The 26,746-nt window shown below is 45.4% G+C and overlaps 1 protein-coding gene across 3 annotated transcripts in view; it reads right to left on the bottom strand.

Annotated features, from left to right (window-relative positions):
- Positions 1-26,746, bottom strand: part of LOC126161875 (mitochondrial carrier protein Rim2) — a 195,877-nt gene that overhangs the window by 138,428 nt on the left and 30,703 nt on the right. The window contains exon 1 of one of the 3 annotated variants that reach the window (XM_049918006.1): positions 23,367-23,482. The exons of 1 other annotated variant lie outside the window; for it this stretch is intronic. In XM_049918006.1, the coding sequence (XP_049773963.1) occupies positions 23,367-23,407 (41 nt within the window). In that variant the 5' untranslated portion in view covers positions 23,408-23,482. Of the gene's footprint in view, positions 1-19,431; positions 19,585-23,366; positions 23,483-26,746 lie in introns of those variants that run through there. One more of the 3 variants, XM_049918005.1, reaches the window with a different exon arrangement.

Genomic DNA, 26,746 nt, shown 5'->3' with positions numbered 1-26,746 from the left:
CAAAGGAGGAGGGGGGCAGTAACAACTTCCTTAAGAAACGAAGTTTCCATGTAAGAGGCCCTGCCTAGTTTGACAACGACTTTGAAGGGAGAAGTGTGGGTTATAACCTCGTTGGTGGCTGGGGCGATAGCAAACCATTAATTATTATAAAGAATCGGAAGAGCTGCAATGTAAGAACAAGTCTATTTCACGGCAGATCTGTTTCGGCTTTCACTGCCGTACCTACGAATACAATGTAGGTGAACTTTACGTCCATATTACATCGTCAGGAAACTATCACGTACCTGTCAGTGCTCAGTTGTTGGTGAAACTACATAACTGTGATATCTGTTATACGTTCAACATGTTGTGATGTTTAACAGATCTTTTACTATGACGTATGTTTACAAAGTATATGCAAGAAGGCAGCGATGATACTTCCCACTGGTTGGATTTCGAGGTAAACTATCTTTGGTTGTTTATTTTTCGTTTTTAATTTGATCCCTTTTTGTGTTCCAGTATTTCAATAAAGCTTATAGTAGAATTTGTATTTAAAATCTATAAGATGGTTTAATATTTCTTGTGGATAGTTTCTCGTGTGTATATAAATTCCTAGTTCTTTAAGAATGTTTATATTTGGACCTTCGGGTAGCCTATGCAGTATTTGCAAGGCATTTTTCAATTTTATCCACTGTGTGGTGTTTATTTTTCAGACGGAGAACGAAGCTCGATTGCTTGCTGCCACTATTTCTGGTACGCTGTTTGAATCTAACATTAAAATTTCGTCCTGTTTGGCAGATGTAGAAATTTTTGCAGTTGTTAGGGTTATCGTATTCTGAAGATTTAGTATCACTCGAACGTAGTTTTATTTTAAGGTGGTTGTTAGTACGAAATGCTAGCTCTATTTTTCTGATTTTGAACAATGCATTTATTTTGTTGGATATTGAGACCTACGTAGGTGAACTGACGGTGTACACTTTTATGCCTAGCCGATAAGTCCTTTGATAAGTGTATTTCATTGTGTACTGGGCTACGCAAGAAAAACTGTCCTTTTTAATGAATTTATGGGGAAGGATTCTGAGGATTTCATGTACTGAAAAGCAAGAAATAGAAATCCTCGGAAAAACCTAAACTTTCGAGGTTAAAATACTGCAGATGAAATTAAGTGCTTTGAGCATCACAGGATAGCAGAAGACGCATTAGAAAAAGCAGCAATGCTCGGAAGAGCAAAATGCACGGAGAATGTGGATAGAGGACATGAAAGAGATTACCCCGGAGAACAGAAAGGCAATGTCGGGAGTCCATGGAGGGTCAGCGTTCATCGTGTCACCAGGTGTCGGAGACGACTTGATTGATCAAAACAATACAGCTGCAATGTTTACCAAACGCAACAGCATACTCCTGCTCAAAACAATGACACACGAAATCAGTCGATCTGAAATAATCTGGATAGACAGTAATAAACTTCCTTTTAAAAACAAGACACTGGAAAGTCTCGCGGTCACTCCTCTTGTATCGAAAATGCCTCACGTCAAAGACATAAATGATAGCAAGACCGACCAATGCTTTCTGCAGGCGCCAGTGCGTGCTTTCTTTATTGACCTTATCTCTCTCTAGATAACCACGAAGCGGGAGAGAAATAGTCGGCTTCAGTAGCAATGAATCGATACTTTGTCGGCGCTCCTCCTTTCTCTAAGGCAATTGCGCAACTGGGCGCAAGCACGGCTGCATATGCTCGGAATGACTTCTCGCAATACCGTAATTCACTTTTCCTTGTGCTTCGATAATAATAGTAATTTCTTAACGTTTGTCAGAAGCTACTGAAAGTAAAGTCTAACAATTCGCGGCTTCACCAAACAAGCAGAACAGTACAAATATTTTTACTTTTCTGGTCAATCATCTCAAGAGGATTTCCGAGAATTTATCTAGCTCCCACTTTACTAGAAGATTGCTTCGTTATTCCTGAAACAAATTTTTAATGGTGACTATACGCCAATACAGAGAGTGAAAACCACAGGTTAACGCTACACATCGTCATGCAACATCGTTAGTGTTTGCAGCCTTAATTTCAATTTCAGAGTACCTATTTTCATTGCATTACCATGAACTTAATCATAGCTAACACTTGGTTCAAGAATCATGAAAGGAGGCTGTATACATGGAAGAAGCCTGGAGATACTGACAGGTTTCAGATAGATTATATAATGGTAAGACAGAGATTTAGGAACCAGGTTTTAAATTGTAAGACATTTCCTGGGGCAGATGTAGATTCTGACCACAATCTATTGGTTATGAACTGCAGACTTAAACTGAAGAAACTGCAAAAAGGTGGGAATTTAAGGAGATGGGACCTGGATAAACTGAAAGAGCCAGAGGTTGTCGAGTGTTTCAGGGAGAGCATTAGGGAACAATTGACAGGAATGGGGGAAAAAAATACGGTAGAAGAAGAATGGGTAGCTCTGAGGGATGAAGTGGTGAAGGCAGCAGACGATCAAGTAGGTAAAAAGACGCGGGCTAATAGAAATCCTTGGGTAACAGAAGAAATATTGAATTTAATTGATGAAAGGAGAAAATATAAAAATGCAGTAAATGAAGCAGGCAAAAAGGAATACAAACGTCTCAAAAATGAAATCGACAGAAAGTGCAAAATGGCTAAGCAGGGATGGCTAGAGGACAAATGTAAGGATGTAGAGGCTTGTCTCACTAGGGGTAAGATAGATACTGCCTACAGGAAAATTAAAGAGACCTTTGGAGAGAAGAGAACCACTTGTATGAATATCAAGAGCTCAGATGGCAACCCAGTTCTAAGCAAAGAAGGGAAAGCAGAAAGGTGGAAGGAGTATATAGAGGGTTTATACAAGGGCGATGTACTTGAGGACAATATTATGGAAATGGAAGAGGATGTAGATGAAGATGAAATGGGAGATAAGATACTGCGTGAAGAGTTTGAAAGAGCACTGAAAGACCTGAGTCAAAACAAGGCCCCGGGAGTAGACAACATTCCATTAGAACTACTGATGGCCTCAGGAGAGCCAGTCATGACAAAACTCTACCATCTGGTGAGCACGATGTATGAGACAGGCGAAATACCCTCAGACTTTAAGAAGAATATAATAATTCCAATCCCAAAGAAAGCAGGTGTTGACAGATGTGAAAATTACCGAACTATCAGTTTAATAAGTCACAGCTGCAAAATACTAACGCGAATTCTTTACACACGAATGGAAAAACTGGTAGAAGCCGACCTCGGGGAAGATCAGTTTGGATTCCGTAGAAATGTTGGAACACGTGAGGCAATACTGACCTTACGACTTATCTTTTTTTTTTTTTTTTTTTTTTTTTTGTGGTTTTAGGGCGCACAACTTCAATGGTCATTAGCGCCCTGACTACTCTAAAAATGCACCGCGAGCCACAAGTTGACAACAACAACTAAAAGGAAAAACACAATAAAAGACAGACTGACAGGCATAGGATTAAAAAACTTCATCAAATGTCCTTAGCGAGGTGTGTCAAATTGATAAAACGAAGAACACGAGCAGCTGCTCGTGGGTCATCCGCTAAAATGTCATCGAAAGTATTAGGCAGGTTAAGATCGAGGCGCAGTTGGTTAAGATCGGGACAGGACATTAAAATGTGTCTAACCGTCAGCAAGTGCCCACATGGGCAGAACGGCGCCGGCGCAGCCGTCAGCAGATGGCGATGGCTGAACCGGCAGTGTCCAATCCTTAACCTTGCTAAAACGACCTCCTCCCGCCGAGAAGGGCGTGAGGAGGACGTCCAAGCCACGGGAAGAGGTTTTAAGGCCCGAAGCTTGTTGTCGGTAAGTGCAGCCCAATCGGCATGCCACAGCGACACAACGCGCCGACAAATGACCCTGCTAAAATCGGACGAAGGGACACAACAAGAAGCTGTCCGAGGCTGGAGGACCGCAGCCTTGGCCGCGGCATCTGCAGCTTCGTTCCCAGGGATACCGACATGGCCAGGAACCCACATAAAGCTAACCGGCGGACCGACGTCCACCAGCCGCTGAAGAGAGCGTTGGATCCGGTGTACGAAAGGGTGAACCGGGTACGGATCACTGAGGCTCTGGATGGCGCTCAGGGAATCTGAGCAGATGACATAAGCAGAATGTCGGTGGCGGCAGATGTAAAGAACAGCCTGGTAGAGGGCAAAGAGCTCAGCTGTGAAGACCGAACAATGGTCATGGAGCCGGTATTGGAAACTTTGTGCCCCGACAATAAAGGAACACCCGACCCCGTCATTGGTCTTAGAGCCATCTGTATAAATGAAAGTCATGGTGATGAACTTCGAACGAAGTTCCAAAAAACGGGAGTGGTAGACCGAACTGGGGGTGACCTCTTTTGAGAGCGAGCTGAGGTCAAGGTGAACGCGGACCTGAGCCTGGAGCCAAGGTGGCGTGTGGCTCTCGCCCACTCGAAAGGTTGCAGGGAGTGAAAAATTAAGGTGTTGAAGGAGGCGACGAAAGCGAACTCCAGGGGGTAGCAGGGCAGAGACATACAACCTATATTGACGGTCAAGAGAGTCGTCAAAAAAGGAACGATAAGACGGATGGTCGGGCATTGACAGTAGCCGACAGGCATACCGACAAAGCAGTATATCGCGCCGGTAAGTGAGTGGCAATTCGCCAGCGTCAGCATGAAGACTCTCTACGGGACTGGTATAAAATGCTCCGATCGCAAGTCGTAAACCCCGATGTTGTATGGAGTTGAGGCGGCGTAAGATGGATGGCCGTGCAGAGGAGTATACGAAGCTCCCATAATCCAGCTTGGAGCGGACGATCGACCGATATAGACGAAGTAGGACGGTTCGATCCGCTCCCCACGACATACCACTGAGAACACGGAGGACATTTAAAGAACGGGTACAACGGGCGGCCAAATATGACACATGTGGAGACCAGCTAAGTTTCCTGTCAAAGGTAAGGCCTAAAAATTTGGTTGTCTCCACGATTGGGAGAGCAACGGGACCAAGTCGTAAGGACGGTGGGAGAAACTCTTTGTAGCGCCAGAAGTTAATACAGACCGTCTTCTCGGCAGAAAAACGGAAGCCATTGGCGACACTCCAGGAGTAAAGACGGTCAAGAGAACGCTGAAGACAGCGCTCCAGGACACGTGTACGCTGCGCGCTGCAATAGATGGTAAAATCGTCCACAAAAAGAGAGCCTGATACATCAGCTGGGAGGCAATCCATTATTGGATTGATCGCGATGGCGAACAGAGCGACGCTCAAAACTGAGCCCTGTGGCACCCCATTCTCCTGGCGAAAGGTGTCTGACAGGACAGAACCCACACGTACCCTGAACTGTCGATCCATTAAAAGGAACAAATAAAAAGAGGGAGGCGACCGCGAAAGCCCCATGTATGCATGGTGCGGAGAATGCCCGCCCTCCAACAGGTGTCGTAAGCCTTCTCTAAATCAAAGAACACAGCCGCGGTCGGGCGCTTCCGCAAGAAGTTATTCATAATGAAGGTCGACAAGGTAACCAGATGGTCAACAGCAGAGCGGCGCCTACGAAATCCACATTGGACATTGGTAAGTAGGCGTCGAGACTCAAGCAGCCAAACCAATCGAGAGTTAACCATTCGCTCCACCACTTTACAGACACAGCTGGTAAGCGAGATAGGTCGATAACTGGAAGGCAAGTGCTTGTCCTTCCCCGGCTTAGGAATCGGGACAACAATAGACTCGCGCCAGCATGCGGGAACATGTCCCTCAATCCAGATGCGATTGTATGTACGAAGAAGAAAACCTTTACCCGCAGGAGAAAGGTTCTTCAGCATCTGAATATGAATAGAATCAGGCCCTGGAGCGGAGGACCGTGATCGGCCAAGTGCGGTTTCGAGTTCCCGCATGGTGAATGGGGCATTATAACTTTCACAATTCGAGGAGCAAAAGTCAGGTGGCCTAGCCTCCTCTGCCTGTTTGCGGGGGAGGAAGGCAGGGTGGTAATGAGCGGAGCTCGAAACCTCTGCGAAAAAGCGGCCGAAGGCATTGGAGACAGCCTCAGGGGCCACAAGGACTTCATTCGCGACCTTCAAGCCAGAAACTGGGGAGTGGACCTTAGTGCCAGATAGCCGGCGCAGGCTACCCCAGACAACAGAAGACGGAGTAAAACTGTTGAAGGTGCTTGTGAAAGCAGCCCAGCTGGCTTTCTTGCTTTCTTTAATAATACGACGACACTGAGCACGTAATCGTTTATAATTAATACAATTCGCCACTGTAGGGTGGCGTTTAAAGGTGCGTAAAGCACGTCGACGAGCACGTAAAGCGTCTCTACATGCTGCGGTCCACCAGGGGACCGGTACGCGACGTGGAGAAGAAGTAGGGTGAGGGATGGAATATTCAGCAGCAGCGAGAATGACTTCCGTGAGGTGTGCGACCTGACGATCGCAGCTTGTGAAGGTTTGATCCTGAAAGGTCGCCCTGGAAGAGAAGAGCCCCCAGTCTGCCTTGGAGATGGTCCAACTAGAGGAGCACGGAGAGGGAGTATGCTGCAGGAGATGGATAACACACGGGAAGTGGTCGCTCGAATAAGTATCAGCAAGTGCATACCACTCAAACCGGCGTGCAAGTTGGGGAGTACATATAGAGAGGTCTAAATGGGAATAGGTATGAGATGTGTCCGAAAGAAAAGTAGGGGCGCCAGTATTAAGGCAGACAAGATTGAGCTGGTTGAAAAGGTCTGCTAACAAGGAGCCCCTCGGGCAGGAGGCTGGAGAACCCCAAAGGGGATGGTGGGCATTGAAGTCTCCAGTTAACAAAAACGGTGCAGGTAGCTGAGCAATAAGATGCATCATGTCTGCCCTGGTAACGGCAGATGACGAGGGAGTGTAAACGGTACAAAAGGAAAACGTAAAAGTGGGGAGAGTAATGCGGATGGCGACTGCCTGCAGGCCGGTGTGCAACGTGATGGGATCGTAGTAAATATCATCCCGGACCAGCAACATAACCCCTCCATGAGCTGGGATTCCTACCATAGGGGGTAGGTCAAAACGCACAGAGGTGTAGTGTGCCAAGGCAATGTGATCGCATGGGCGAAGCTTCGTTTCCTGGAGGGCTACGACGAGCGGACGATGCAAGCGGAGCAGCAACTTCAAGTCCTCTCGGTTGGAGCGAATGCTGCCAATATTCCAGTGAATAAGTGCCATCGTAAGAAAAGGAAGATGAGAGAAGGGGTCACCTCGAAGGCCGCTTAGGGCCTGGCTTCGAGCGAGCACTGCCGCCGCTATCAGTAGGCGGACAGTCATCGTCCATGGGGTCTAGAGGGTCATCGGCCATCTCGGGAGGATGGCCGGGAGGGGGAGCTTCCTCCGCCGGTGAACAGCCAGATGTTCGGCTACCAGCGGTGCGGCCAGGCGAAACGGATGACGGCCTGGGGCGGCAACCGCTGGGTGGCGCAGGAGAAGAAAGGCGCCGTGGCGGAGAAGGAGAACTGTGCTTCCTATGCGCCTTTTTAGAAGGACGTTTGGTGGAAGTACCGGTCGAAGGCTGGGAGGTCGAGGGACGGAGGAAGTCTGCACGGGATGGGTCCTTCTTGAAGGACCGTGCATCTGACTTCGGGGTCTTCGACTTAGCAGAAGCTGAGGAAGTGGCTGGTGTCTGTGGTGTGATGGGAGGAAGAGGAGACGTCGACCGCGCGATCTTAGCACTGGCCGAACGGACGACCGTGGTGCTGAAGGTCAGATCGCATGTCTGGGTTGCGACCTCCCGGGTAGTCCGAGGAGAGGCGAGGACAGTACTATATTTCCCCGCTGGGAGCAGCGTGGGCTTCCTACTAGCCAATAGCTTGCGAGCAGCCGAGGTGGACACTTTCTCTTTGACACGAATTTCTTGGATGCAACGTTCGTCCTTATAGACAGGACAGTCGCGGGAGGATGCGGCATGGTCACCCTGACAGTTCACACAATGAGGAGACGGAGGTGGACAGTCACCCTCATGGGCATCCCTGCCACAAGTGACACATTTAGCCGCATTGGAACAAGACTGTCGAGTGTGATTGAAACGCTGACACTGGTAGCAGCGCGTAGGTGTCGGGACATAGGGGCGAACAGAAATAACCTCGTAGCCCGCCTTGATGCGCGATGGCAGCTTAACACTATCGAAGGTCAAGAAGAGTGTCCGGGTCGGTACAAGGTCGTTGTTGACCTTTTTCATGACCCGATGGACAGCCGTCACGCCCTGCTCAGCGAGGAAAGATTGAAGCTCCTCGTCAGTCAATCCGTCGAGGGAGCTAGTATACACTACACCACGAGACGAATTCAAAGTTCGGTGGGCCTCCACCCGGACAGGGAACGTGTACAGGAGGGTGGCCCGAAGCAGTTTTTGTGCCTGAAAGGCACTCTCAGTTTCGAGTAATAAGGTGCCGTTACGCAACCTGGTACAAGATTTGACAGATCCGGCTATGGCATCAACGCCCTTCTGAATAACAAAAGGATTGACAGAGGAAAAATCCTTTCCGTCCTCAGTGCGAGAAACTACGAGGAACTGTGGGGCAGGCGGTAATACTTTTGTCACTGTTGGCTGGTCACGTTTCCGTTTTTGGGTCGAAGTCGAAAGCGATGGAGTAGAATCCATTGCGGAGGAATCCCCCATGATTGCCAGCGTCTCCGATGGCGCGCTCCTTCCTTGTGGGGACCCTCTCAGAGGGCACTCCCGCCTTAGGTGAATGTTTACACCTCAGGTCACACCTCCCGAGAAACAGACGGAGGGACCAATCGGCATGGTCAGAAGGTATCAGCTCAGGCAATCACCCCTCCCCGGGCCTGGCCTTTACCAGGGGGTACGCGCGTGCCTTACATGTCTACCCAGGGCGGGGACTTACGCGTTACCCCGTCACCGGCTACGCGTGCGAACGCGTGGGTCGGCCTTCAGACACGCACAGGGAGGAAGGAAGAAGAGGAAAAAGAAGAGAGAGAGGGAGAAAGAGGACAGACTGTCTCAAACGCCAAGGCGGAGACCAGAGAAGGCAAGGAGAAGAAGGCAATGAGAAGGCAAGGAGAAAAAGGCAATGAGAAGGCAAGGAGAAAAAGGCAATGAGAAGGCAAGGAGAAAAAGGCAATGAGAAGGCAAGGAGAAAAAGGCAATGAGAAGGCAAGGAGAAAAAGGCAATGAGAAGGCAAGGAGAAAAAGGCAATGAGAAGGCAAGGAGAAAAAGGCAATGAGAAGGCAAGGAGAAAAAGGCAATGAGAAAGCAAGGAGAAAAAGGCAATGAGAAAGCAAGGAGAAGTCAAGGGAAAGAGTAAGGAAGACAGTGAGGTGGAGAAGAGCAAAGAAAGGGACCAACAAAAGGAAGGAAGAAACGAGAAGTGAACAAAAAGACCACGATTATAGGTCGTGATACCGTCCGTCTCCGGACGCAGGCGCTAACTACCCCCGTGAGGGGGATGGACTCCTTTTAGTCGCCTCTTACGACAGGCAGGAATACCTCGGGCCTATTCTAATCCCCGGACCCGCAGGGGGGACGACTTATCTTGGAAGAAAGATTAAGAAAAGGCAAACCTACGTTTCTAGCATTTGTAGACTTAGAGAAAGCTTTTGACAATGTTGACTGGAATACTCTCTTTCAAATTCTGAAGGTGGCAGGGGTAAAATACAGGGAGCGAAAGGCTATTTACAATTTGTTCAGAAACCAGATGGCAGTTATAAGAGTCGAGGGGCATGAAAGGGAAGCAGTGGTTGGGAAAGGAGTGAGACAGGGTTGTAGCCTCTCCCCGATGTTATTCAATCTGTATATTGAGCAAGCAGTAAAGGAAACAAAAGAAAAATTCGGAGTAGGTATTAAAATTCATGGAGAAGAAGTAAAAACTTTGAGGTTCGCCGATGACATTGTAATTCTGTCAGAGACAGCAAAGGACTTGGAAGAGCAGTTGAACGGAATGGACAGTGTCTTGAAAGGAGGATATAAGATGAACATCAACAAAAGCAAAACGAGGATAATGGAATGTAGTCAAATTAAGTCGGGTGATGCTGAGGGAATTAGATTAGGAAATGAGACACTTAAAGTAGTAAAGGAGTTTTGCTATGTAGGGAGTAAAATAACCGATGATGGTCGAAGTAGAGAGGATATAAAATGTAGACTGGCAATGGCAAGGAAAGCGTTTCTCAAGAAGAGGAATTTGTTAACATCGAGTATAGATTTAAGTGTCAGGAAGTCATTTCTGAAAGTATTTGTATGGAGTGTAGCCATGTATGGAAGTGAGACATGGACGATAACTAGTTTGGACAAGAAGAGAATAGAAGCTTTCGAAATGTGGTGCTACAGAAGAATGCTGAAGATAAGGTGGGTAGATCACGTAACTAATGAGGAGGTATTGAATAGGATTGGGGAGAAGAGAAGTTTGTGGCACAACTTGACTAGAAGAAGGGATCGGTTGGTAGGACATGTTCTGAGGCATCGAGGGATCACAAATTTAGCATTGGAGGGCAGCGTGGAGGGTAAAAATCGCAGAGGGAGACCAAGAGATCAATACACTAAGCAGATTCAGAAGGATGTAGGTTGCAGTAGGTACTGGGAGATGAAGAAGCTTGCACAGGATAGAGTAGCATGGAGAGCTGCATCAAACCAGTCTCAGGACTGAAGACCACAACAACAACAAATACCATGAACTGAGTTAAAGGTAGAATTCTCAACGGTGGTCCGTCGTGTTAACATTAAGAGTGAGAATTACGCACGCCGATGTGTGGTCTGTGGTTTCCAATGAAAAATGTTGTCATATTAAGGAGACTTATGTAACGTCCTTCACATTGTCAATACGTCCAATAAAAGAATACCTGGTAACCCAAATTCGGAAACAGATTCAACGGTATACACACTAAATTCATGGAAAAATTGTATGGAATGTTAAAGATACGTTTACGAAACTGGTAATTGCTTATCAATGTAAACTTTTTACAGAATATTTACAATCGGCGCTAGAAGTCATCAGTGTTAGTGTGTCGGGAAATAAATGTACTGAATCAGAAACAGTCATAAGGACTAAAAACGTGACGAGTTTGTCCGTCTCTGCACTGAAAGTGATTTCGCTCGGTCGCGATGATTTTCTGTTTTCCAGTAGCGTGTTAGAATTTCGCTAGTGGACGGAATTTGAGAGATCCAAAATTAATCAGCTACACGAGAAAACATAACTGCAGTCAGTCATCAGCAGAAGGAGTATGTATACGTCAGTACTGATGGATATTCGCCCGTATGCAGATAACCTTTGTCTTCCAGAAATCATACGTAGGCAAGATAGCATATACACATGTCAATAAAAAAAAGCCGACAGTGCGAACTAACATCCCGCTCATTTTACTGTGCGTACTTAGCGAAATATTTGTCCATGGGATAAAAACTTGTCACTTGTTTCACTATTATTTGTTTATATATTTTTACGACCTACGTTTCGAACTATTAGTGCACTGTCTAGTATAACTGATGAAGATACTTATATTTTTGGTTCCTACTTTTTACACGGCAAATTTGCATTCTTTTTCGTGTTCACAGATGTATCGACCCCTGCTTCTGGGGTACCGGTCATGCTCTCCATTTTCTCGCAGCGGCGCCATTCCCGTGGAGCTAGATGGTAGCACCGTACGGCAGATGGAATTTTACCGCCAGCGGCGAGAATGAGAACTGTTTTAAATACTTAAAATTGCGACGTTTTCCTTACTTGAACAGCGTGCAATCATTCGTTTTCTGAGTTTGCGTGGTGTGAAACCAATTGAAATTCATCGACAGTTGAATGAGACATGTGGTGATGGAGTTATGGATGTGTCGAAAGTGCGTTCATGGGTGCGACAGTTTAATGAAGGCAGAACATCGTGTGACAACAAACCGAAACAACCTCGGGCTCGCACAAGCCGGTCTGACGACATGATCGAGAAAGTGGAGAGAATTGTTTTGGGGGATCGCCGAATAACTGTTGAACAGATCGCCTCCAGAGTTGGCATTTCTGTGGGTTATGTGCACACAATCCTGCATGACGACCTGAAAATGCGAAAAGTGTCATCCAGGTGGGTGCCACGAATGCTGACGGACGACCACATGGCTGCCCGTGAGGCATGTTGCCAAGCAATGTTGACGCGCAACGACAGCATGAATGGGACTTTCTTTTCGTCGGTTGTGACAATGGATGAGACGTGGATGCCATTTTTCAATCCAGAAACAAAGCGCCAGTCAGCTCAATGGAAGCACACAGATTCACCGCCACCAAAAAAATTTCGGGTAACCGCCAGTGCTGAAAAAATGGTGTTGTCCATGTTCTGGGACAGCGAGGGCGTAATCCTTACCCATTGCGTTCCAAAGAGCACTACAGTAACAGGTGCATCCTACGAAAATGTTTTGAAGAACAAATTCCTTCCTGCACTGCAACAAAAACGTACGGGAAGGGCTGCGGGTGTGCTGTTTCACCAAGACAACGCACCCGCACATAGAGCTAACGTTACAAGTTTCTTCGTGGTAACTTTGAAGTGATTCCTCATGCTCCCTACTCACCTGACCTGGCTCCTAGTGACTTTTGGCTTTTTCCAACAATGAAAGACACTGCGTGGCCGCACATTCACCAGCCGTGCTGCTATTGCCTCAGCGATTTTCCAGTGGTCAAAACAGACTCCTAAAGAAGCTTCGCCGCTGCTGTGGAATCATGGCGTCAGCTTTGTGAAAAATGTGTACGTCTGCAGGGCGATTACGTCAAGAAGTAACGCCAGTTTCATCGATTTCGGGTGAGTAGTTAATTAGAAAAAAAATCGGAGACCTTAGAACTTGAATGCACCTCGTAAAGAACAATGGTTAAGTTGGCAGCTTATGAAAACTAGGAAACAGAGGTTCTTGCCTAGGTCTTTACACAAGTTTATGTCTCACCTTAGATGTAAATTAAGCAGTAACTTCGAAAAACGGCGAGATTTATCTAATTATCTTTCTGGTTCATACATGTACGAGGTCTGTTCACAAAATTCCAGAACATCCGTAATTTCGCGCCGATTTTGTGTTTGAGCGAAATGCTGTTGGCATCCCTGCACACGTCTGTGTGCAATGTGTAACTGCCGGAAGATTCACTGTTGTATTTCTGTTAGTTATTGTTCAGTGCTGTATTGAGAAGAATATTGTGTCGCACAGTTGGCGAATTTCGAGATGGCAGAGTTAGATAAGCAACACCCCTGCATCAAATTTTGCGCAACGCTCAAGAAAACCTTTACAGACACACCAAATGGTACAGAAAGCCTACGGCGATGAGTGCTTAAGCCGTACTCTGTGTTACGAATGGTGCACACGGTTTCAAAATGGCCGGACGGAGGTGAGGTTAAAGATGAGCCTCGTTGACGCCCTTCGATGTCTATCGACGACGCTCATGTCAGGAACGTCAATGAAATTGTGCGTGCAAATCGAAGACCGTCCGAGAAAGCGCAGAAGACTTAACATATCAGTTGGACCATGTCACGAAATCCTGACACAGCATTTTGGAATGCATCGTGTTGCCGCCAAGTTAGTTCCACGGCTGAATCAAGCCCAGAAAGCTCTTCGCCTCGCTATCTGAGCAGAGCTTTTGATCGCGCAAATGAGAACGAGATATGAGAACGAGATGTTCCTTAAGAGAATCATAACTGGTGATGAGGTCTGGGTCAATGGTAACGATATGGAGACCAAAGTTCTGTCTTCACAATGGGTCGGAAAAGGTTCTCGAAGACCAACAAAAGCTCGTCTAGTCAGGTCAAATGTCAAAGCCACGCTGATAGTTTTCTTTAACTTTGAAGGATTAGTTCATCATTAATTCGTGCCATAGGGACAAAATGTTAATCGATGGTACTATCGGGACGTGTTGCGACGCCTGCGAGAAAATGTGAGAAGGAAATTGCCTGAAAAGTGGAGAGACTTGCATCACGATAACGTATCCCTGCGGACTTTATTTCCAAAGTTGAAAACCGCGTTGAGATGATTAAGATTTGCAACAATACATGAAATAAAAGAAAATTCGCGGACGTCGCTTCGCGCGATTCAGCAAGAGGTGAACCAAGACTGCTTCCGGAAATGGAAACGGCGTTGGGAACACTGTATCAATTATGGAGGAGAGTATTTCGAAGGAGGCCATGCACAAGAAGAAGATAAGGGCAGAAAAATTGTGTGGACAAAGTTCCGGAATTTTTTGAACAGACGTCTTCCACCGATAAGAAAAACTTTATGACCGCTGCCCACAGCCTGGTGGCGTTGCGAACACGTCACGTGGTGATGAGAAATAAGCGAAGCAGAGACGAATGGGTTATCATTCTAGAGACGTACAGGGAGATCCTTTAACATAAGCGACTTTGCTAAGGGCAGATTGTTATAGTTTCTCCATGTGCTCCGCAATTATTGCTTATTTTGTTACCAGTAGGATTGTATAGCATACAACCTCTTGTGTATCCTGTGTTACATTCTCATCTTGTTTACTAGTGTATACTTTGGATGCAAAACTTGTTTTGTGTTTGAATCTCCTTCGTTACGCCTATATAACTTCGTACCAGGGTACGACTTAAACTGATGTATATTCTGAATTGTCAACAGAAACTGTAGTATTATATTTCTCATGTTGACTGGCAGTACAGGCACGTTCCGAAAACCAATAAATTAAAAAAGTGCTCCCAACTGTTTCATTAATGAAAAGGCCGCTACAGTTGATCTGCAGCACCTACAGTTGACCTGCAGCACTTTACTGGCCCCACTACCGGTTTCGGCTTTTTGTTAAGCTGACGCTGACCTATTTTAACATCAGTAGACAAGCATGATTTTATAACTATGTCTTTTGGACATTACTTCTCCACTGTAATTTTTATAGCCTTGTCTGTACATAAAAATACATAAGCCTCGTTCTTTTCATCTTAAATCATACAGAGGTATACATCGATTATATGTATGGCAGTTTCAGATTCACTTGAGAATGGCTTAACGAAAAAGCCGAAACCGGCAGCAGAGTAAATAAAATTCTACAGAGGAATTGGAAGGGCCCTTTAATTAATTGAATGGCAGACCGTTAGGTCCCGTGGCCTGGGAACAAGCACCTAGGAAATGGCGAATTTGTTCGTCTGTTCGCTAACTACTGCAGTGATTACCAGTGGGACGTGGCTAAAGGACAAAGATGGAGGGCTGCCCTCTCTGCAAATCAGGGTAGGCGGCGATGTGTGCCAAGTCTCTCAAGCTGGTGTAGACTTCAGTGTTTCAGTGCACGACACACTGTCGAATGTGGGTCTCCGTTGCGGATGACACCTACGTGTCCCTATGTCAACCCAGCGACAACGATTACGATTGCAGTGGGCGTGGGATCATTGAGATTGTGTTATAAAGGTGCACGCAGGCCGGTGGGGGCAGAATCATGCTATGGGGAGGGTATTCACATGGGCTTACGTGTAGCCTGTGGTAGTAAAGTAAGGCACCTTAGAGCTACGGACTACGTGATTATTGTGGACCACCTGCATCCCTTCGTGCTTTATGTCTTTTCCGAAGGCCATGGCATGTTCCAGCAGGATAACTGTGCGTATCACAAGCTCAGAATCTTGCTACAGTGGTTTGATAACGAACTAACATTTTATAACAATTTTCGTATCTGAACTCTATGGGACAAAACAACAGACCCTTAATTCGTGACCTGTGCTTAGAAATGTAATGCCACATACTTCCGGAAATGTGGCAAGGTCTTCACTTAACTGCAAGTAGAATCGCTGCTGTACTGTGTTCAACAGGTGGTCAAATGCACTGGAAAGTAGCTGGTCATAATGTTACGGCTCATCAGTTTCTGCAAACAGGTGGGGAAAGAAGGCAATAAGCACTTTCCACTCTAGGTAGGTGTTAAAAAGGACGCGAACCAGTGCATTAGTGGTGGTGCAACTTTGAAGGAGGGAGGATTAACATTCCGACGACATCGTCGTCATTAGGGACTGGTTTCAGCAAGGTAAGGAATCACCATGTTTGTAGTCATCTCAAAGTGTGCCTAAATCGATTTAGTCAAAGTCCAAATCAGGTGACCGCTCTCCCGTAATAGAAGCCCACTGTGTTATTTTGCTCGCGTGTCGGGTAACATGACATCTCTAACCCTAAACTTCAGTTTTCGACAAGTACGCACGAAGTTGCACTTTTCGGCGAGACGGAGTCTGTGCTAACACCCAAACCTCCAGGTGTCATTCGGTACCAAATGTTGTCTTTCGATGGAGTACCAACAAAAACTCCGATGTAGTTCGTACTATGTGCTGTCGTATAGCAGAACTTGCGTAAACTATAACTAAAAGTAACATCAGAGCTATGGAGTATAGGAAACGCGTATCTGTGAATGACTTGTTGAATAACTAGCGTGGGCAAGTTTGCACAAAGTGAGGTGGTCGTACCACAGGTCCAGCTTCAAACCCCATTGATTCACATTTTTTTAACTGTTTACGTGTTAAACTTACATGGGAGAACATTTTCCTGACTTAAGTCTTTTAGGAGTTTGTAGCAATGTTTTTTTGGCGGTCTGCTTTCGCTCCGTTAGTTGAAAGTAGCAAACATAGAGAGTACATTTGAACAGATAGCTATAGTGTTCTTTCGCACGTGTCAGACGGAAAACCGCACCTCTCTATACAAACGTACTCTATAGGTTTGCTACTTTCAACTAACGGGGCGAAAGCAGAGAGCCAAAAGAACATTGCTACAACTACTGAAAAATTCTTTTAAAAGTCAGGAAAATGTTCTCCCATATAAGTTTCAGGCGTAAACAGTTAAAAAAATTATCATCAGTGTGGTTTCGGCGCGATATCTTTGGTGCGACGACATTACACTCCACCTCACCCACGCGGGATCTTCGAAACAATCACTCTCAGATAGGCCTTTCCTATGCTCCGTAGTTCTGCTGTTACTTTTAATCACAGTTTACGCATGTTGTGCTGGATGACAGTACACAGTACGAAGTAAATCGGAGTTTTTGTTGGTACTCTTGTCGACACACCGTTTGGTACCGATCTGGAGGTTTGGATGTCAGCACAAAGTCATGGTCCGCGTAGCACCCCATTTGACTGGCCGTCTGCCCAGGCAGTGACTAAGCCCTGTTCGCAGATGGTACAATGCTGGCTCGCTACACGTCTTTTGCGATAAACAGAATTTTTCACCAGCTCTAGTCTACGTCATTAAAGAAGGGCGTCTTTCAAGAACTAGCACTGTCTTTCCTATTGCCAAATTCCTATACACAAAAGTTCGATCCCGAGAATTTTTAACATTAACATTTATTTCAATGAATTAGTCATTCTGTCGTTTACTGCTCGAAAATCATATCTTCAGACCTTCCCTAACGTTAATGGCAAGTGGAAACATTTAGCACGAGAGCAGTGGGCAAGTTGTGTACAGATATAGAGAGATTGCGACATGAACATGACTTGCAGGTTTCACTAATTAGCTACGCGACTGGGCCTTCAAACTCCTGGCTACGATTTCTTTTTATTTCGTTCGTTGTAGTCCTTTCTAATGCAGCGGTTGCAGCGTAAATTCATAGACGTTGTCAATTACGATGTTTCCCTGAACCGTTTCGTCAGCAAAGGTTGCGTGGGTATATCACGTGGTGTCATTTACAGTAGCTTGTACCGTAAACAACACGTAGTTCCTTCGGAAAGTTTCAGTGCTGGTGGACACATAAGTACTACAGGGAATGTGCTTCGAATATAAGCATGAATGACTTATGCGAGAATTACTTCTCACTTGCATACCGTAGAAAGGAGAAACACGCGAGAAAATTTTACGTAATTTCAAACATTCCATCATTTTTTGCGCGTTACTGCTGGCCTGACATTCGTTAAACATTCTGAAGTGATAAACAATTACTAATTGTTTTGGATAACTACCACCCATTGCTATTGCTGCTGTTTACAATTATATATCTACATCAAAGCTCTGAGTGTATCTTCCTCACAGAGTGGTGTTGCAACGACTCTAACCCTACACTTCAAAATGCGGCGTAGTACGTTATCTTCGCTCTTAGGGCTCCGATAAAAATAGAGCTTCCACTGAAAGCCACTGGCGACGATAACCTGTTCTGGCCGCACACAGTTCATCATTGCTGACAAAATACAGGTCTTATCGAAAAAGTTAAACCTCTTTACACACCATCACTAAACTGACACATTGGATCAGTGTACACGTGTGCGCAACGTCATCCAGCCCAGCTTATCTGCAGAACACCGCGTCCATTCAACAAAAGCGTTCTCACCCAGACAGATCAATTCTGCACATGGCGTGTGAGATATGCGCTAGTCATATCTGCTACAAACACAATTTTGTGACGAAGCATATAAAAGTTCCACGCGTAAACAGTTAAAAAAATTGTTACTCTCCCTAAAACACACACACACACACACACACACACACACACACACACACACACGAAGTACCGTCGTATGGCCTACACGAGTCAAAGCTTTAGGGAATAAAGCAAAAGTTAATTTTTAGTTTCCGTGCCTCACTCTGTAAAAACTGAACCCCTTTAGGATGACTTTGCTGTCCGACTGTCTGTGCGACTGGTAAGACTTTTCCTCCAGAACGGGTACACGTATCAAGTTGAAATTAACGTCACATACTGAGGTATATGGTTTCTTTCGAGCGTTAAATATTTACACTTCTCAAGTCAATGCAATCAAAAGATATGGCGACATCTGTCATTTTTATGCTCGCAAACTCAGTATCAAAGCTTGTTGGGTACTTCCCGTTGACCTAGAAACAAGAAACTTTGCGGGAAGAAAGGTTTTACAGTATAAGTAACGAAAAAATGTTGAATTGTTAATTTTTAATTATATCACACGAAAATAGAAAATTCTCTAGCCATGGAACTCCTGGGTGTTTAATTTTAGCAGTATCGATGCCGATAACGGACAAAAATCTTCGAGATTCTCGGTTTCGGAGATGGATGAACTGTCTATACACGTAAGTTTGTGCGAGTCCTATCGCACTTTGCCAATTTCAAAACTTTTCACTCACAAGGCGTGGGTTTTATTGATATTGACATTGAACATCTTTTTACAAGTTCTAGGTATCGGTGAACGAAATTTTTAAATTTAATTTTGCAGTTTTTGCTGCCTAATAATGGTTCAGACAGCTCTCAATCTGACGTCCCTTAAATCGTTATTGCCGAAACAACTTTATAAATAAAAGACATATTAAGCAATCTTTACGTCTTTTTTCACAAAATATTCCCATTGGACGCAGATTCTCTAGGGAAGTTGTTTCCTTCAGTTGTTACAATTATAATATTACACATGTCTTTTGTTTAAACGATTATGTTGTTATGTATTACGTTCAGATCTGCCAGTTAAATTGTCGAAAGCAGGATTTTGCTTCGTGGTGATATACGCAAAAAAACCTTTTAAAAGTTACGTATAACAACGGAGATGTGCCTTTACCCCGTCAGTCTGCTTTCTGCGCACTCAGTTATATAACCAGACTCGATTGAGAGGAAATTCTTTTAAGCTTACCCCAATTTGGTTAGCTTGTTGCGTGGCGTCGGAGTGTATAAATGCAGAAGATGAGACACGGCCGGTGATGCGCGCCCTCTTACGCAGATGCGGGGGAGTGACACCCGGGCCCGCTCGAGGCACCCACACCACGCGCTGACGCAGAAATGCATGACCAGGAATAACTTTCTCCCCCCCCCCCCCCCCTTGCCGTTCTCCGAGTCGGCGCCGAGATCGGTGCGTCGGTCACCTCTCGGCGGGAACGACGGGCGATCCGGTTTTGCTATCGTGCCTCCGAGAAGCTTTCCACGCACTGGCTACAAATAACCGTGCTCTGCGGTTTATCTGCCACGCGACTGCTTTAATCCAGTGTCCTAATAACTGCTCCAAATGGCAACAACTGCACTGGCACGCAATGTTGCTCACTGGCTTCGGATCCTGACACTATGAAATCTAAATGCGAGAAGCGGTCCCAGACGAGGAAATGGTCAATTCCTAGAGGGACATTCTAAATGTATAAGTTGCGAAGTAACCAACCAAATTTGATTGTCATTCTAGATTCGGAAACTCTCCCATCAGACGAACTAAATCTACCATTAGAACGGATAAAGCAGTGAACTTCTTATGGCAAGTTTATGCTCCAAGCCAAAGGTCGATTTTCTGAATTGTTGAATCAACCTTATGCTGTATAGACGTCATCTGTGACTAGCACCTGACTGGGCTGGTCGGTGTTACAGGGACTTTACCAAGTGAACAGCGAGATTATTAGTTCCTCGTTCATGAGCTAGTCAGTCTAGAGTTAGTGGCGTCAGCCAGAAATCTGATTGCTATAGTATGAACGACTGGTAAACTCGAGATACTGAGAACAATGTTAATGCCAGAGATGACAAAAAATGCATACGTAACAAATATACTGGTTCAGCCGACTCACACTAATACCACGGAAACTGCAAATTGCCCCGCCTCGGTAGCTGCTGGGTGAACGTGGCAGATTGCTAACCGGAGCAGTCCGGGTTAGATTTCCGGCCGTGTCAGAGTTTCTTCGCTCGGGACTGGATCCTGTGTTGTCCTATCATTCGCATCTTAAGAAATGCATGCTAACTTTTCTGTATAGAATTTTACACATTTATTCCAAGACTGAATGAATAAATTTGTAAAATTCTATACAGCAAAGTTAACATGCATTTCTTAAGATATATTCATCCTTTAGACAGTCGCCTAAAAAATACATTTGTATCGTCACAATTGACAGGAAAGTCTCAAACACACTACCGTATAGTCCTTCCGCTACTGAGATGACTGCATGGGCAAGAATCGAAAGCGAATAAATTGAAACAAAACTTCAGAGAGGCATTTGCAAGCAATAAATTATCTTCCAATACTAACGATAACACTAGCCTTTGATTTTCAGCAGTAAAATCGAGCGGATCTTAAGGACGCAAGGCCATCCAACAATACAGAAAACAAGACATTTCATGCCAAATATATCGAAAGGATTAATTGCAAACTACTTCCTGGGAAAATAGATTCTAGAATTCATTCAAGCGATTTAAGTTTTACACTTCGGACGAAAAGATGTACAGGGTCTCAAGGAAGAAGCTGGCGCTGGGTTTATTGCGTATCTTATCTCCGTATTGTGTATTTGAGGCAGAAATGGGGATGTTGTGCCTGACAGTCACTGTGTAGCTACGCCCCAAGTATTGGACAGAAATTGTAGAAGCAGGTGTTTCTCTTAACTGTGCCCCAAAGTTTACGTGTAGTGGAGAATGATTCCCACATTTTTACTTCTGATATGGTACACATGTCTGCCATACGTGGGCAGTACTACGCAAATTACGCTATACAAATTCTCACTTTGTTTTAACTAGCCACACATTAAAGAGGAAAAATATTTTGATCGTAGCCCACTTCCACCGATAATCTGGCCACGTTGATTACGAAATCAATCCTGAAAATCTCCGTGTATCTCTTGTTTCCTATATCACTGGAGTGCGCTATATATTAGCTAATGATATTACGAGGAGGCTGGACCCCGAAACATTACTATCGAAACAGTTTTTCAGTTAAGATTAAAATAATTTCGAACTACTATTTTTGTGGATAACAACTACATATTTTAGTATTTTCGGGAGGATCTCTACAAAAACAGTTAAAAATAGTACTGAACGGTATACTACTTTTAGTAAACATAAATTGGCAGCTGCCTCTTGCTACACAACTAACTGATGCCAAAACTAAGTGAGCACACTGCTCATCAACGGAAAAATCTCAAAAGATGGAGACCCCGGCCGCAAAACACCCCCTCCTCCCCCTCTCCCTAATGCACAGTGACTAATCACATCTTTTAGCTTAAGTTCAAAATTTCATAACCAAGGAACTAATTTCACCTCATGAACTGAGGCGTAGGGAAAAGTTACACCAATCCGACAACGGCTATAAGCGGATTAAATCCTAATTCACGTAACGAAGCCGTCCATCAGAGAAAGGCTGGACAGCCTGTTCCTTATTCAAAAGCATGACGCTGTGTGTTTTTCTCCGTACGTTGAAATTTATAACAATTTATGAGATAAGCGACCAATATGGGCGGTCCCGAGTGGCATATACGTGCGAGAGCGCAGAAACTGTTGAACTTCCACTATCGCAATGCGTCTACTAAACCTAAGCAGTAACTTAAGGCAAATTTTCGTTAGCATATTGTAAAATCTCCTTTGTTGATGAACAATTATTTCTATTCTTTAGTCTAAGATGGATTACTGGATAGTATACCACATAAAAGGGCGGTTCTGTTTAGCTTACTTACCAGCAGTGAATCTCCAGGTCTGTGAGACGCCATTTATTGAAAAACTTCAGTAATAATTAACTCCAGAAGTGTTATACTGTTAGCATACAGTTTATGACTGGAAGCGATACATGGCAATGGCAGTACCAATAAAGCTGTCTATCTGGTATATGTTTCCACTATTCACTTCGGCCCGTCTTAAGAGCCAGAACAGTAGTGCGTACTCTTGCCTTCACATTCACCGCTGTTCACCAGCCCAAATCTTACAGTTTATTATGTCGTCTCTTGACAAACTTTGGGGAAGTGAAATGCAACAATATTCGAGTAAGATGTTAAGTATAGATGATTGGTTTGTGGGGCGCTCAACTGCTCGGTTATCAGCGCCCGTACAAATTCCCAACCTTTGCTCAGTCCAATCTCGCCACTTTCATGAATGATGATGAAATGATGAGGCAACACAGGCACCCAGTCATCTCGAGGCAAGGGAAAACCCCTGACCCCGCCGGGAATCGAACCCAGGACCCCGTGTTGCGAGAACACGACCGCGAGACCACGAGCTGCGGACGTTACGTATAGAGGGACCTTACTTCGTTAATAAAAGTACATTGGAACCTGAAGCCCAAAATTACCAACTGGACATTTGATAAACAACCTGAAGCTCCGTCGAACGTGACCTACGCAACCACCAACAGACGACATTTTGTGAATTTATCGTGACTTTGCACAACGCACCAGATAAAAAGACAACAAGCACTTTTCTCTGGCCGAATATCATTTAGCGTCGAGTCTCTTACACAAGGTCCGGAAAATATAGTAAGAAATGCGTAAAGAAAGCAGTGTCACTCAAGATAACTGTCACAGTAACTTCAAACCAAAACGCTGCTTACCTATGCCGGAAGCGAACTGCGCATCGCACAATCGTCGAACATACATTCTCACAATTACGCTTACTTTTGCCCATATTTGTATATCGTTACTAACCATCTACCTAAACAATCTTATTGCACACTAAGAACTTTCGGATCAAATCAAAAGACCATAAACACACGCTGCCATAAAGACCTTTAAACAAATAACTATGAAACGATTTTCTATACCGCATAACTAATAGTATATGGTTAACTGATGCTGGCTGTCATTGCGCATGCAGGATGCCTACAGAGATGCAGTGACATACCACTTAGAGTGCCTCTGAAGTTTGTGGTCACAGATGGTCATGAAAAATGCAAGAGATACACTCAAGGGTTATAATGCTCTCTCGCAAACGCAATGCCATGGAATAATGTGGGCAGTTCGAGACGGTGTGGGAGACAGGTGTTGGCGCGCTGGAGGACTCCACAGTGGAACTGCCAGGGGGGAGGAAGGAGGGGGGGCGGGCGCAGGGGGCGTGCAGGTAAGGAGACAGCACGGCAGAGGTGGGCGAGGCGAGTGCGCTAATGTGTTGACTCTGGCGCCTGCTGCAGAAACAGGTCGAGGCCGCCCGCCAAACGGCGCTACCCGACAAGACCAGAATAGCAGGCGGGCCTTCTGTACGACCAACAAGATTATGGACCGGCTCTAACATCCCTACATAAGACTATGTAAGTCTGCAGGCTTTCCTGTCCGTTTTCTTTGAAGGTAAAATCTTTTAGGTCATTCGGTTTTACCATGTTCCTCTTCAAACAACTCATTTAGGCAAGAAGATTTCATAATACAAAAGAAAGTAATTACAGTTACAAGTGGGGTTCACGCTGGTACATCTTGCCGTCATCTCGTAAGTAGTTGGGAACAGCAACTGCGTCCTCCAAGTACATTTCTTTAACTAAGGAATTTGTTGACTTTGATAGTAACAGAGATATTCACAAGTACTGAAGGAAAAATGACCATTACGCTTTAGTGAATAACTCTCATATAGAAAGGAGTGTTCAGAAATTTAGTTCCCAGCGATGATGACGGAGGCAGAAACAAATATTTTATAAAGCAACCATCTTTCGGAAAAACATTGACGTACTGAGTATGTAGGAGGTTATTCTGTGCGCCTGAGAATAAAACGATACTAGATGTTTTTCACTGCTTTGCTGTTCTGGTCACTATTACAGCACAACAGATGTTCAAAGTGAGCACCATTAACCTCAGTGCAGCGACATAGCAGGGAGTCCCGTGTTCGTTGGAAAATTCGTAGTGTCCTCGGTTATGTGTAGCTGCTGCAAAAATTCTTGCAATAAATTATATCTCCGAGTCAACAGCGAAAGAATACACCTCTGCTTTCACGTAGCCCCAAAGAAAGAAGTCTAATGGAGTGCGGTCCGGAGATCTTTCAGGCCAATGTTCAGGTCCTCCCCGGCCGAAAGACCGATTGCCGAAAGTAATGGTTATTACGGCTCGGACTGGTGCTGTGCCCTGGGCCCCACCACGCTGAAACCAGATCTTCCTCCTGCCTTCAGCGGCACCGCAAACGAACTGTATGCCTGTCAGTATTCCGCACGTGTACCGATAGATGTTAACACTGCAACTGTCACGCAGGCACTAGTGCTGCCCGCTGTTTACTAACTCAGTATCTAAGACCATGACATCACAACATATTACGTATCTCTAACATTTGGTGTAACAATGTTACACAATTTATTTGCTCCATTCGTATATTACCTACGCATGCTCAGTGCTCACAATATGGGTTCCCAACACATGGCTGTTTTACGAAATATACACTGGCGTCCAAAATTAAAGCAACAAACTGCTCTTTCCCCGTCCTGTGACTAATTAACTAAATAATCATACAAACTGTCAACAGGTGTTACAATCGTGGTAAGCACGGAAGATGTCGTTCCGACCAACGGACAACCATGCCAGCAATGACATCAGAGAGCTATCAAGCGGGGCAGTCCCACATCCACAATCACTGTGTACCTACACTATCACGACCGCTACAGTATGGCACAGAAAAGACTGCTACAGACACACTGTTGTGGAGGGCCATTAGAAGAATGGAAGCAGGAAAGTCGCAAACTGATATCCGATGGCTTAATGTTAACAATTCTGTTGTTTCTCGGATGAGGCGACAGTTTATATGGACCGAAGCTGTGTCCTGGATTGATTGATTGATTGATTGAGGAAGGTGGGGGCTATGGAACTAAACGGCGAGGTCATCAGTCCCCATGATCCAAAGTTATGAGCGGAAGAGAGGGTCCACTAAAAGTGGAGAGGAATCAAACTATAAAACGAGGAAGTTAAAACGGACACACAGTAGAGGGTGTAAAACAAATCCCAAATATATAAACTGGGAAAACAGAGGGATAAAAGAATGGTCTTTGCAAGGGAGAAAAAATGAGGACAGGCCCCAACCACAACCACCCTGCCTCTGGAGTACAGCAAAACTTTATATGTGAAAATAAAAAACCGCTTTCACGGAGGAACCTGAGGACCAGCTCAGCCATTCGTGAACCGTCTGCTATATTACAGTTAAGGAATCTGAAGACTATACACAGAACGAAAGGCCAAAAGAAGGGGACAATCCAACAATATAAAGGATGCCGTCAGTCTGGCTGTACAACCACATTGTGGGCGTGGTTCGTTACCCAAGACTCCTTGACTATGCGACGTTTATTGTTGCGAGCAATAGCGCACCAGATGTCTTCCCGTTTTGGACGATTTTTTTTTTTTTTTTTTTTTTTGTGGTTTTAGGGCGCACAACTTCAATGGTCATTAGCGCCCTGACTACTCTAAAAATGCACCGCGAGCCACAAGTTGACAACAACAACTAAAAGGAAAAACACAATAAAAGACAGACTGACAGGCATAGGATTAAAAAACTTCATCAAATGTCCTTAGCAAGGTGTGTCAAATTGATAAAACAAAGAACACGAGCAGCTGCTCGTGGGTCATCCGCTAAAACGGCATCGAAAGTAATAGGCAGGTTAAGATCGAGGCGCAGTTGGTTAAGATCGGGACAGGACATTAAAATGTGTCTAACCGTCAGCAAGTGCCCACATGGGCAGAACGGCGCCGGCGCAGCCGTCAGCAGATGGTGATGGCTGAACCGGCAGTGTCCAATCCTTAACCTTGCTAAAACGACCTCCTCCCGCCGAGAAGGGCGTGAGGAGGACGTCCAAGCCACGGGAAGAGGTTTTAAGGCCCGAAGCTTGTTGTCGGTAAGTGCAGCCCAATCGGCATGCCACAGCGACACAACGCGCCGACAAATGACCCTGCTAAGATCGGACGAAGGGACACAACAAGAAGCTGTCCGAGGCTGGAGGACCGCAGCCTTGGCCGCGGCATCTGCAGCTTCGTTCCCAGGGATACCGACATGGCCGGGAACCCACATAAAGCTAACCGGCGGACCGACGTCCACCAGCCGCTGAAGAGAGCGTTGGATCCGGTGTACGAAAGGGTGAACCGGGTACGGATCACTGAGGCTCTGGATGGCGCTCAGGGAATCTGAGCAGATGACATAAGCAGAATGTCGGTGGCGGCAGATGTAAAGAACAGCCTGGTAGAGGGCAAAGAGCTCAGCTGTGAAGACCGAACAATGGTCATGGAGCCGGTATTGGAAACTTTGTGCCCCGACTATAAAGGAACACC

The sequence above is a fragment of the Schistocerca cancellata genome, chromosome 2, assembly GCF_023864275.1.
Source record: "Schistocerca cancellata isolate TAMUIC-IGC-003103 chromosome 2, iqSchCanc2.1, whole genome shotgun sequence".
NCBI classification, from domain to species: domain Eukaryota; kingdom Metazoa; phylum Arthropoda; class Insecta; order Orthoptera; family Acrididae; genus Schistocerca; species Schistocerca cancellata.
Note: the sequence above shows the minus strand (reverse complement) of the source record. Positions and strands in the feature narration are given on the sequence as shown.